Below are 13,928 nucleotides of genomic sequence, written 5' to 3'. Positions count from 1 at the left end.
GCTTAAGGCTTTAAGAATAATTTTTGTACACACCGAAACGAAATAAATATAGACCTCTGCATGTCAAAATGTTCAGGAAGAGAAAAAATAACTGATTTAGCCCTGTCCGTCCGTCTGTACGTTCCACTGTTTGTGCACACGATAGAGTAAATATTGAGATTTCTAATTCAAATTTGGTAAATAAACTCCTTGGCACTCATCTCTCATCGCTATTGAAAACGATCGAAATAGGAAGAAAGCCATGCTCACTTCTTACATATATAACATTTTAAAAAACACAAAAAGCCTGATTTTTAAGTAAATAATACACCTAGAATGTTTATGTGTGGACTGGTACTGAGACTCTTGATAAAAATTTGAAAAATTTGTTTAAAACGGGCGTGGCACCGCCCACTTATGATAAAATAAATTTTACAAATGTTATTAATCATAAATCATAAATCTATCATATTGTGACGAATACTAGCAACACTAAGGGGCACTATCATCTCTAAACCGATGCTAAGCAGTGACTCGTATGCACATCAACAAATCAATCATTATGTCTACCCATATGTTCATACGAGCAGCGGAGAAGAGACGCACAAACCCATGAATATATCTTATCTGAGCTGCTCACAAAAGAAGGCAATAATTTGTGCAAGTATGACTCATATACACACCCGCATATGAGATGCTATAAGCGTAGTTATAGTTGGTAATTTTATAGCTGATAACTAACTAGTAAATTCTAGAATAGAAAATCCTAGAAATATGCAACGAGGAAACCAGACAGTATAAAAGGCAGCAACAGTAGAGGCACGACAATCAGTTTGATTTAAGACGCTATCTGGCGAGCAATAGAAGTCTTATTTTGAAAGTAGTCTAATAAAGGCCATTTTGCATTATTGAATAGTGGAGTTATTTATTCAACAGTTTAGCGATTCGAACGTTAGCAGAAGGTTGCAAATAAGAGGAACTGCACTAAATTCGTTACAATATGAAGAGACTAATTGTACCCATTTATACCCGAACAGGAATGATACGACCAATCCGCTTAGTGCCCATATGGGAACGAATGAAGACTTATCTCTTTTCTCATCAAAAAGTCTTAGTTTTCGTATGGTACGAGGTTACGTACATTTTAAACGCAATATTAAAGCATGCAAAAAGTTGCTAGATACATCTATGTAAATAAATTTTTAAGTCGCCAACTCATTACAAGAGATATGAGTCGACGATAATGGAATATATGGTCTAAGTCATTTAGGTTCGGTAAAGGGCTCCGCATTTTTCTTAAATAATTCGAATCAATCACATATAGGCCCGGTTTTTCAGTACAAGTTCAACTAAGTATGTCAGTTAAACTACGCTAAAGCTTATTCTGCAGTTTTTCAGTCTACCTTAACTGAAGTTAAGCGGACGATCTGGCAGGGTTAAACTCTACTTAACCTATCGGTGATTTGCGTTGGTTCGAAATGGCGTCGAATAACAAGCTTTTGGGTTTGAGTACCATTAGAGCTCAAGTTCACAACTAGCATACCTCTAAAATCTCAAGAGTTGTTACGAAATTGTGGTTCTACTTAAGAATCATAGTGCTCTCAGCAAAGGAGGGAATTTTTTATAAAGGGAAAAATGCTATTACTTAAGTTGAAAAATGATAGTTCCCAACTTGTGGTTCTTTGACTGGACTCAAGTGTAAGATTCCAAAACTACAGTATTTTCACGAAAATAAAATATACATATATGATTTATTTTTGATAAATTACGTTTCATTACAGGTATTTATTTCTCACAAGAAATAGCTGTTGGCTTTGGTGGTAGGTTAGGCTAGGTTAGATTAAAGTGGTTGCCCATCAGAAATGTGAGGGACATACTTAGGCCAGCTGGCCCATTGTAATACCACTGTGTGGGCTATAGCCCTTCCTCCTTTAGATGTGTAGGGATTTGAACCAATTAAACCTTCTGATGTATCGTAGAATATTTTCGATTTTCGCAGAGCCAAGTTCTGCTAAGCACTCGACGAAATATTTATTCAGACATTCCATACGTATACTGGCCAGAGCACGGCATCTCCTCTTTATCCCTGCAGCACCGACAAAAATCAGTGGTCGGAATTCCCATGCGTTCGCCGTGTATTCCCATCAGGCAGTGGCCCGTTAGTATCCCAATCAGTGAACGCTTTGGTGGTACCACCTTGGACATTTTTTTTCTACTTCAGCTCAACTCGATATCCAATGTAGGATATCAACTGGAGAACCGTGTTGAATATTCATTTGAGAACTGTACATTTCTCAAAATCTCCCAAAGGTTGGATATTAATTTGAAAATGCTAATGACGTTGGGGATCAACTCGATAACTATAAATTTTTCAAAGGTTGGATAGTGATTGGAGAATGAATTTGGATATCAAGTTGAGAACTATCTGGTATAAGAATAACTAGATTATGATGTTGGAAGTAGATATATATTTCGCTAGAGAAATATCTTTTAAATGTTTGTTGGGTAAGCAAAATCCAGCTGTTGTCGTATCTACAAATTATCTAGATAATAAAAAACCAATGTTGCCATACAAAAAAGCCTACCCCAAAGGTGGCCTTAAACTGTGACTGAAAAATTGCTCAGTAGTTTAACTGGAGTTTAAATATGACTAGGGTTCAAGCAAACTTAGTTTAAGCTTAGCTTAACCAACTACTGAAAAACCGGACCATGATATTTTTTATTTAACTCAATTCGTTGCCGCTTTTTAATGTTTCCTAAAATTGACTACATAAATTTCAGCCTGACTAATCCCAACTGTACACAAAAGGGACTAGAGGGGATCCATTATGCCCGAATGTAGAAAAAAGAGATCAATCGGAGACCGTTTGGGGATTAGCCGCACTAATTTTTGCAGGTTGTTAATGATAACCAACACACATATAACACATGATACATATCTAGATATAAACAAAAAACTACTTTAAACGCTTTATATTAAATATCTCACACCTCTTCACCTTCCTTTTGAATTTATTTGTATTATCTTATATATTATTTCTAACTGCTGTTTGTATGTACAGGTCCCATTTTCCCTCTTATTTGGAATCTAAATCTATAAATAAAGTTTTGGTTGTAAAGATGGGGATTCGTGCTATTAGCGAGCTTTGGGCATTATTCGTCGTAGTGCTTTTGTTTAGCTATATTTTATTAAAATAATTTGTTCAAAATAAACGATTGTGATCACACAAAGAAATATATTTGTACCATGGCACTATTGTGAATATTTTATTAGAACTAGCACTGTATTACCGGCAGTTGCTAACATTCGCCAGATGGCAACGCAAGCGCATGTATGTAAGTTTATAGATGTTTGATTGATAGAACAGCTGATTTCTGTTGATATTTGATATGAGACTTTTATATTTGTTGCGCACGATGCGCACGGTTACGGCTCGTTTTATTATTATTACTCTAATTATTCAGATTTATCACTGCCACCATTGTGGTTAAACAAGTGTGATATCTTATCCGTCAACTGCCTTACAGGATCGGTGCAATTAGAAATGAAACATCAAAATCAAGAAGAATTAAACAAGGGGTGCCACAGGGTGGTATTCTATCCCCACTTTTGTTTACTTTCTACATATCTAAGCTACCTTCGCCACCAGAAGGAGTTACTATCGTTTCCTACGCCGATGACTGCACAATAATGGCCATAGGCCCAGGCCTACAGATCGATGAGCTTTGCAACAGAATAAAGGGCTACCTCCCTGATCTCTCCAGTTTTTTCGCCTCGCTAAACCTGGCATTATCACCGACTAAATCCTCCGCGACCTTATTTACAACATAGACGCCCCAAATGTCGACCATATTGAACATGCACGTCGATGGCACTACGCTACCGACTGTCCTACACCCCAAAATCTTGGGTGTGACGTTTGATCAGGATCTACATTTTGGTGAGCACGCAGCCGCAATTGTTCTGAAAATCCAGAGCCGTAATAAAATCCTCAAATCCCTTGCTGGCAGTACTTGGGGAAAAGACAAAGAAACGCTCATTACCACATACAAACAATTGGCCAGCCGATTGCATGCTACGCGTCCCCTATATGGTCGCCAAGCTAAAAACTACCCACTGGAAGAAGTTACAGGCCTGCCAACATACTGCTCTCAGAACGGCCACGGGCTGTCTTCTTATGTCCCCAGAACACCATCTACATAATGAGGCGAGAATACTCCCCATCAGGGAGAGAAATGAGATGCTAACCAAACAGTTCCTGTTGAATACCCAGAAACCTGGGCATCCCAACAGACATCTGATTGATGCGCCAACACCGCCTAGGGGCTTAAGGAGTCAACTCCGTAAGCATTTTGAGGAAATACGGCACCTGAGAACTCAACCGTATGAAGCAAAAAAACACAAGCAGGTCCTTGGTGAACTCCATAAACAGGCGGCTGACCTTTATGCCGGGAATTGCCCGGTGAATCCAGTACTCAAAGAACAGTACCCGAAACATGCGGAAGAGGAACGCATACTCCCCAGTCATTCTAGCTCAACTTCGTTTTAGATACTGTAACAGGTTAAGCTCTTACCTATCCAGAATCAACCCCGACATACAAAATGTATGCCCCGCTTGCAATGTGTCCCCACATGACACCAACCATCTCTTTAATTGTAATGTAGAACCAACGCCTCTAACACCCCTTTAATTATGGTCCACACCTCTTTTAAACAGCAAGTTTCCTTGGACTCCCATTAGAGGATATTGATGACAATTTGTGATCGGTCGCAGCTGTTAGGTGGGGCGAAGTACTGCTACAACAACAACAACATGTTCAATATGGATACTTTCAAGCGTTTTGTCAACGTTTTGACAGGGTGTTCAATATGGCGGCGCATGGGGCCGGCTATCTTCAGCGGGTGATGGAAAGAGATACAGAATGAGACAGCGATACTCAATAAAAAATCAAGTGATCCCTTCTATTAGTAATTTTGACGTCTATGCTGAAGTTATTACACTTGTTTTATCCACAATGACTGCAACTTTGTTGTACGAATTGTAAACATATGTAAATATGTTAGTCTAGAGGTTATAAATTTAGTAAACATTGCATTCATTGCATGCATTTATTAATGTAATTTTCAATATAAATATAATATGTCATCAGCCCATTATCTTAGTTACTGGTTTCATTGTTTTACCATGTTTTACATATAAATAATATATCTATTAACTAAACTTTCATGAAAAGCATATATTTGATTAGCCAAAACGCTGAAGATGGAAATCCCGTGGTGCTGCTTATCCAGTTGATTTGGTGTAGTGTTGAAAAATATGCACGAAACAACGAAAACAAGTAAAATACCTACTGTAATATTTTGGTTTGGGGTCGAACGAAGAAAATAATTCATCCAGGTTCGTTTCAGCAAAATTCAATACGATTTATTATAACAAAAAATGGATGTACATTACAGTGTTGTATTTGTTGTATATTGGATTAATTTATGTATTTATTGTAGTATTAAACGTTCTGGCGATTTAGTATAGGTATGTTAAACGTGTGTGCGTGTGCATGCAATACACTGTCCAAAGCAATATCGGACGAGAGCGTCACATGTATACACACAAACTTCGATTTTGTTTAGAGTTAAGCACTGTCCGAAGAAATATTGGACGAGGACCTTCCTCTTCGCAAGCTCGAAGCCAATTGAATTTACAAATGATCGGCAAAACGAACTTAGGCAAAATTTAGAGAAAATGTTAAAGTAGTGTTGCAGCTTAACATAAAATGTACATTTACAGACATGTTTTAAGTAGTAGTAAATTACATTGCAGGTATGTTACATTTTGCTTAGATAGAATAATTGCAGGTATGTTACATTACTTAGATAGAATACATATGATTGAATTACGAAAGGCAGCCTTGTTACAGTCTCCCCCTAGCATGCTGAAATCGTCTCGATGATGCATCCTACTGATTGTTCTTTCGTGGACGTCCTCTTCTACGAATTTTGTTAACTGGGTTATCGTCAATATTAGTATTACTTCTATATGGAGTCAGAGATGAAGCATGATAGGTGCCTAATGGTTGTTCTATATTATCTTCATGTGCGATTACGTATGTTGTATTACCCTTCTTTTCGATGATTGTGTAAGGCCCATCACGCTTAGGTACGAATTTTGACGTGACGCCTTTTGTAGCGTTACTTAATATGTGCGTTGTAATCAAAACCTTCGAACCAACCTCTAACCCTTCTTGATTTCGTCTTTGTGAGTTGGATAAGATTTTGTTTGTGCTCTGTTGTTTTTCTTCACATGGTGGCCTTGATAAAATGTCTGCCACTACATTGGTTGTAGAATTAATGCCCAGCGGGCCAGGCGTCCAGTCGGGGATTTGAGTGTCATCAGCCACTTCAATGGCTGGTGGTCCGTGATAAGTGTCACCTCAGATCCTTCGATATATCCTCGATATTTCTGAACTGCCCACACAATGGCTAATGCTTCTCATTCTATTGTGGAGTAGTTTTTCTCTGCTTTTGACAATAATCTGCTTGCGTATTCGATAGGGTGTTCATCCGGACCCTCCCCCTGGATTAAAACTGCCCCTCATGCGTATCCACTAGCATCGGTTTTTAATATAAATGGTAAACTTCCATCGACCTGTTTCAAAATAGGTGGCGACGTCAGTAATCGTTTTAGCTCATCGAAGGCTATTTGTTGTTGCTCCTTGCAAGACCAAGTAGCGCTCTTCTTTGTCAGTTGTGAGAGTGGTTTTGCAATATCTGCAAACTTTGGTACGAAACGCCTGTACCAAGAACAGGTTTGGAGGAATGACAACAGTTCCTTGACGTTTTTCGGAGGCTTCCGTGCTACAATTGACGATATCTTCTGTGGATCGACCATAATGCCATTTGGAGTCAATATATGTCCCAAATACTTCACTTCGTTACATGCAAAACTACACTTGTCTATGTTTGCTTTCAAATTATATTCCCGTAAACGGCCAAACAACTGATTCAGATCTTGTATGTGCTCTTCGAAACTTGACGAACATAAAATTATGTCATCTAAATATGCGAATAGAACCAAACTACTTAACGATACTTTAAGGCGATCTATCAAACGTTGGAATGTGGCTGGTGCATTTCGTAGACCAAAAGGCATTCGTGTAAATTTGTACATGCCGAACGGCGTTACGAAGGCAGTTTTGGTCCTCCTTTTCTACACCAATTTGCCAGTATCCGGACTGTAAATCTAAAGTTGACATGAACTTTGTGACTTTAGCTGCGTGTAGTAAATCATCAATGCGAGGCAATGGGTACGGATCTGCTTTGGTGATAGCATTTAATTCCCGATAGTCGATACAGATGCGGATTCCACCTGTCTTTTTCGAAACCATTACTACTGGAGCTGCCCACGGTGACTCACACTCGACAATAACTCCGATTTCCAGCATTTTATCGAGCTCATGTTTCAACTCTTCTTTACGTTTTTCCGATATGCGGTATGGTGGTAAGGCAACTGGAAGATGTTTGGCTGTATCTATTCGGTGTATGGCCATCGGTGTCGCCGAATTTGGCTCCTCGAATACATTTGCGTTTTTATGAAGTAACATGTTTAATTCCAATTTCTGCTCTGTCGTTATACTACAGCCTTTGTTGTGGTTTTCATTGACTTGGACCATATAAAAAGGAAAGATTTCCTCGACGATTTGCTTTTCGTAGCCTTCCAACGGTTTCTTAATTTTTATCGGTGGTGCAAACAGCCTAGGAGTATTTTCGGGAGTGATCTCTCCAACCGGTAATGAACTTCTAAAAATATTCTGCACCCAACGTGGTGAGTAATCGTTATCGTTTGTAGGCATTCCTTTTACGCGTGGCCCATAGTTTCTCTCTGGACAAGTTTCTGGAGGTTCAGCATTACTTGTGCTTGGTTTGGATTCATTGACCCGTTTTAAAAAGTTTGAATATTCTCTCAAAACTTTGGAAGGAGACAGCTGATTTTCTTTTACGTGTTCACCAACGACATCTATGGCGAATATTTGGTGGTTGTTGTTAGGCTTGGCGAAATCATATTTTACTTTGGGTTCATCCTCGAAGTACCAGAAGCGTTGCCCCATATTTAAGACAATACCCGCTTGCTCCATAAAATCTAATCCGATAAGCGTCCAATTACCTGTAGCATTTGGTAATGATATCAAACGGATTTCCGCACACGATTACCTATATTTATATCGCAAATCGTGGATTGTACTCTTTGAGTAGTGGTGGTACCATCTGCCAAGGAAACGTCTGCTAGGACTTCCTGGAATACGCACCCTTTACTGCTTAGAATATTTTTCAAGTTTGAACTTGCAACACTTGTTTTTGCTCCTGTATCGAACAGAGCTTCACCTCCCAACTGAAACATTTTATAATAAACTGCCGGAATGGACCTACCAACGGGAGTGGTGGTCACGCAATTTATCAACAATGGTTGAGGGCTTTCCTTACTACGCCCGGAGCATTTCGGGCAATTAGCGCGGTATACGTCTGGTGCGCCACAGCCATAGCATGAAAAAGCTGCTGTGCGTTTGGACGATCCTGCACTTTCACTTGCGTTATTATTTTGTTGTTGTGGTTTTTGGGCCGTCTGCGACTGTTGCTCCTTTTGTTTTTTGAGACAAACATCTACAGTATGGCCACGCAATCTACAAAACGAGCATCTTTTTTGCCCTTCTACAAATTCACTTTTGTCGGACGTTGCATTCGTAAGCTGTTTTACTTCAGCCAAGAACATTTCAGCATCTCGACAACGGGATATTAATTCGTCAAACGCTGAAAAATTTGTCACGGCTCACGCGCTCTCTAATCTTCATAGACAAGAGGCCGTATACCATATTTATCTGTACTGCTTCGCTGAGGGTATCCGTCAATTGCGAAAACAGTAACCGTTTCTTACAAATAAAACTATCCGTCGGTTCGCGTTGTTGTTGCTTCGTGTCAAATATATTTAGAAAAATTTTCCAATCGGGTAGTGGAGGCGAAAACGTTTTGCGTATAAGCTCAATAGCATCTTTAAAAACGGACACGGTATCTGTCACGCCGATCCACCATGTCGCTGCGTAATCCTCCAACAACAGTGGCATTCCACGCAAAGCATCCGCATCAGAAATTTTCTCGATATCCTTATACACGGTGATAGCTGATGCGAACTCTTCCACTGCCGACGGGTCTCGCTGTCCACGGAAACGTGCTGTACATTTTGTGAAAGAACCGCCTTTATTGCCACCTGCGATTGCTTCCAAAATTTGTGCAAGTTGTGCATCAGAAAATGTAGCCATTTTTGTTTCTGTCTCGTCTTCTGAATTGCTGGTCTCAAAGTTGGGCGCCAATGTAATATTTTGGTTTGGGGTCGAACGAAGAAAATAATTCATCCAGGTTCGTTGCAGCAAAATTCAATACGATTTATTATAACAAAAAATGGATGTACATTACAGTGTAGATATTTGTTGTATATTGGATTAATTTATGTATTTATTGTAGTATTAAACGTTCTGGCGATTTAGTATAGGTATGTTAAACGTGTGTGCGTGTGCATGCAATACACTGTCCAAAGCAATATCGGACGAGAGCGTCACATGTATACACACAAACTTCGATTTTGTTTAAGAGTTAAGCACTGTCGGAAGCAATATTGGACGAGAACCTTCCTCTTCGCAAGCTCGAAGCCAATTGAATTTAAAAACGATCGGCAAAACGAACTTAGGCAAAATTTAGAGAAAATGTTAAAGTAGTGTTGCAGCTTAACATAAAATGTACATTTACAGACATGTTTTAAGTAGTAGTAAATTACATTGCAGGTATGTTACATTTTGCTTAGATAGAATAATTGCAGGTATGTTACATTACTTAAGCTGGAGACATTGGTGCTTTAGCGGTAACCGTATCGGTAACCTTTTAACAGCTGATTCGACCAAACTTATGAGAATCAATGCAATCGATTATTGGTGCCGCTAAGGTCGTAACCGTATCATAGCCAACCAATTGGGTTTTGGTTTACCGTCGTAACGATAAACAGCTGATTACGTTAGGGATACGGATACAGCGATACGACATACGGCACCAATGACTCCAGCTTTAGATAGAATACATATGATTGAATTACGAAAGGCAGCCTTGTTACACTACATTATTAAAAAACATATATCATATCCGTATACGGGTACCGGTGCGTATACGTAACATTTTTTTTAATTATCTGGTATAAATAAGAGTTACATGATGCAATGGCCTCTACACTGGAAATCTAACGGAATTACGAGATGTCCATTGTAAATTGAATGCTTTGGGAAACAAAGAATCCATATTCTGACCCTGACTTAGAGTTGTGGTTCGTGGATGGATCAAAATTTGATGATGGGAGCTGGCATCTATGGGCCGAACTTCAAAAAATCGTTAGCATATGGAACGCTATTCCAATATTTTCTAGGCAGAATTCCATGCAATAGAAGTGTGCGATTAAGAATGTCTACGTACAGGTTTCTCTTCGGACAGCGGGCAAATTTACGTGTTGTTGTTGTTGTTGTTGTAGCGATAAGGTTGCTCCCCGAAGGCTTTGGGGAGTGTTATCGATGTGATGGTCCTTTGCCGGATATAAATCCGGTACGCTCCGGTACCACAGCACCATTAAGGTGCTAGCCCGACCATCTCGGGAACGATTTATGTGGCCACATTAAACCTTCAGGCCATTCCCTCCCTCCCTACCCCCAAGTTCCATGAGGAGCTTGGGGTCGCCAGAGCCTCGTTTGTTAGTGAAACAGGATTCGCCGCGGACAGGTGAGGTTGACAATTGGGTTTGGAGAAGCTATATATTGCGCTGGCAACCTAAAAGGTTGCGCTACACAGCCCTTTGAATCTGGTATTTTAGTCGCCTCTTACGACAGGCATACCTACCGCGGGTATATTCTGATCCCCTAACCCGCTGGGGTCAAATTTACGTGTCTTGCAGTCTTACATAAGTACTTCTTAGCTAGAGGATGCAAGCATTGTAGTCCTAAATGATCTGGAAGTCAAAAACAAGGTTTTGTTAGTTTGGATTTCCGTGCATCACGGACATAAATTATATGAACAGGCAGAGTACATAGCCAATCAGGCAGCCTGTTCTGAGAACTCACAAGGGAACCCATAAGTAACTGGAAAAGAGAGCAGTTTAAACGACACTGTATTGAATATCTTGGCCAAAGGCAGGCTAAATTGTTTATACTCCCAAGAACAAGAGCATTAGCCAAAATTCAGAATCTAAGCAGAGAGTACCTGCGAACTCTCACTGGGTACTATACGTGACTCTATAATCTTGGATATCACCTAAGTAAGTTAAATTTATTCAATACACAAATCTGTTGCTTTTGTGAGCTGGAGGTTGAAACGCCGATTCACAATCTCTGCGAATGTGTCGCTCTGGCAAGGCAAAGACTCACCCATCTGCGGTACGTGACTCTTAATTCTTTATTAATATGGGGTAAAAAGTCTGAAGAGGTACCTAAATATATTAAATACACTCATAGGCTGAAAGAGCAAGCACAATAGATCTGAATAAAGGTCGCAATACATCGAGGCCTGATAATAATAATAATGAGGTTAAGTTAAACAATGTAATAAATAAATGTAAGGCGCGATAACCTCCGAACAGATTTAAGGCCGAGCTTCTCGCATACTCAAGATCAAAATCAACCAACGCGTAAACAATTTCTGCGAATGTGTCAAAAAGTCACATCCTGCAAAAGTATTTTCAAAAATGTAGGGGTTTTCGTTCAATTTTCGTTTTGTATAAGAAGAATGCATCGAAAGCCATAAAGCCAGTGTGGAACTTAAACCGTACGAAGCCTTAGCCTAGTGTTCGGTAGTGCTTTGAGCAGTATCCGCAGATTTTCGATCATATACTCATCAGGGTACATCTTTTCGATTATGTAAGGGAATGAGCCTTAATGTCCAAATATTTAAAAAGCCTCGATATTCAATCTGCGAATTTACATATCTTCCCTATATAAAAAGCTCAGCTAATATGACACCTTAACTTAAAACAAGACAAGCAATCCTAAAACGGATATCAAAATAGTTGTAAAGACCTGGCTGAAAACTTACATCTTTACCATATTGGCCGCCCTCACTTTGCTGCGGCTGAGTTAAATATAATTATACTTGAAATATTATGAGGCTCATTTTATTGTATTTCATTTAGTCAATACATGTTCCTGCTTCGTTATCTCCGTAGACTTACCTTCGATCTTACAGTTCTTCTTCGTCTTCTTGTTCTTATTCAAAACCAGCCCTCGTTCTTTCCTGCTCCCTTTCTGGTTTTCTCCGCTTCTGGATTTTTTTCTTCACTTCCTCTCTTTCTCTTTTTCTTCACCTTCCTTTCCTCACCTCACCCTTTCTTTATTTTCAATTTCCTTCCCTCTCTTCTACAGTTTTCTGTAGTTGTATCTTCTCATTCTCTTCATCTTCATATTCGTTTCAGCGTCCCTAGCAGCTCCTCGTTTTTCCACTTGTTTGCCGAAATCCTGTCCTGCCCCCTCCGTTCTCAAATGTTTCTCTTCGAACCTTTAAACTATTCCTCTTTGCCTCGTTCTCTCTCTTTCAGCCTCTGTGTTCTTTCCGCCTTTACCTCCGTTTTTATATCATTCTACCTTTTTTCTCTAACCACCACCACATAAATACATCCTTTTCATTTTCCTTCAGAATACTCATAGTTCATTATACGCAGGCCGTTTGGCTTGGTTTCAAGCACTTGTAGGGCGGTTTTGAAAACTTCGAACAGATATCCATGTGAGAGACAATATTTTCTTAACAAGCTTTTGGTGGAAGTAGTTAAGGATAGAATAGAGAAAGGGTAGATTACCGCAGAGTTCCATTCCATAGTTAGCCGAAGTCCCATTAAAAGCACCTATTACTATTATTTTAAGTTACTTAAAAAAAAAAGTAAGTATCAAAAGCGATATAGTTCCGACGAGGTCTCAGCAGACCTTCCCTTTCTTCCCGGCACCAATAACAGCACTAAAGTGATGAGCACTGGCTATTAGCTGCAAAGTAAGGGACAAACTCCCACAGAAAAGTCATCTTCCTTAGCAGATGCCGTCCGGATAACCTCGACCTTAAGCTCCTCGAACTCATATCGCTTCAAAAATATTGATCTTGGCGCGCCAATATCAAAGAAGTTAAATGGAGGCCAAAAAGTTCACAAATATTTTATGACATTCTTTTCGCTCGACACTCACAAAAATTCAACTTTAAATCCATTTCTTCTTTTTCAGCATGACAAAAAGGCTCCTCAAAATCGTACCTACTCTGGCGCTGATAGTCTCCATATTTATAAGCGGTGGCAGTGGTTCCGCTGTGTTGATCTCTGACAATACAATGTCAGTAATGGTGGAGCTTTCTTCGAGGCATCCTTTCTGCAAAATGCATACGGATCGGTGAAATACTTAAAAAAAGCTAATATTAATTTTGAGCTCCTAACTTATGCGAATCTTTTTATAGCGGTGACATTCAACGCATGCTGTTACAATCCGATCCTAGACGCATACGACAAGTGCCACGTGAGTCGGTTATGGAGTTAGAGGAGGTATGCTTGAAGTCTGGTTCTTATGGGCTTGAGTTTAGAGGTGGTCTGGGCTTTATTTATCCTGGAACAAAATGGTGTGGACCAGGTTGGAAGTTTTCGTCGTCAAAGATCTTGCACGAAATACTCATGTAAGTTTATTTTTCATTTGCAGGTACCACTGCGCTCGACTACAATGACTTAGGTCCACATGTTGGAGAAGATCGTTGCTGTCGTGAACATGATCATTGCCCCAATGTACTAAACGTGGGCGAGTGTCGTCGTGGTCTCTGTAACACGGGCACATTTACGCGCTCACATTGCGATTGCGATGCGCGTCTGCGCAAATGTTTGCAGTCACTTAATACAGGTAACGCCAAACATGCC

At 39.7% G+C, this 13,928-nt stretch overlaps 1 protein-coding gene across 4 annotated transcripts in view; it reads left to right on the top strand.

The window, feature by feature from the left end:
• Positions 1-13,928, top strand: part of LOC137249708 (acidic phospholipase A2 PA4) — a 102,663-nt gene that overhangs the window by 80,493 nt on the left and 8,242 nt on the right. For 2 of the 4 annotated variants that reach the window (XM_067781469.1, XM_067781470.1), the window contains exons 2-4: positions 13,255-13,416; positions 13,481-13,650; positions 13,717-13,911. In XM_067781469.1, coding sequence (XP_067637570.1) covers positions 13,256-13,416; positions 13,481-13,650; positions 13,717-13,911 — 526 coding nt within the window. In that variant the 5' untranslated portion in view covers position 13,255. Of the gene's footprint in view, positions 1-5,233; positions 5,379-9,343; positions 9,383-13,254; positions 13,417-13,480; positions 13,651-13,716; positions 13,912-13,928 lie in introns of those variants that run through there. The other 2 variants (XM_067781471.1, XM_067781472.1) reach the window with 2 other exon arrangements.

This window comes from Eurosta solidaginis, chromosome 4, assembly GCF_040869045.1.
Source record: "Eurosta solidaginis isolate ZX-2024a chromosome 4, ASM4086904v1, whole genome shotgun sequence".
Classification (NCBI taxonomy): Eukaryota; Metazoa; Arthropoda; class Insecta; order Diptera; family Tephritidae; genus Eurosta; species Eurosta solidaginis.
The sequence above is the reverse complement of the archived record's forward strand: the minus strand, read 5'-3'. Positions and strand labels throughout refer to the sequence as shown.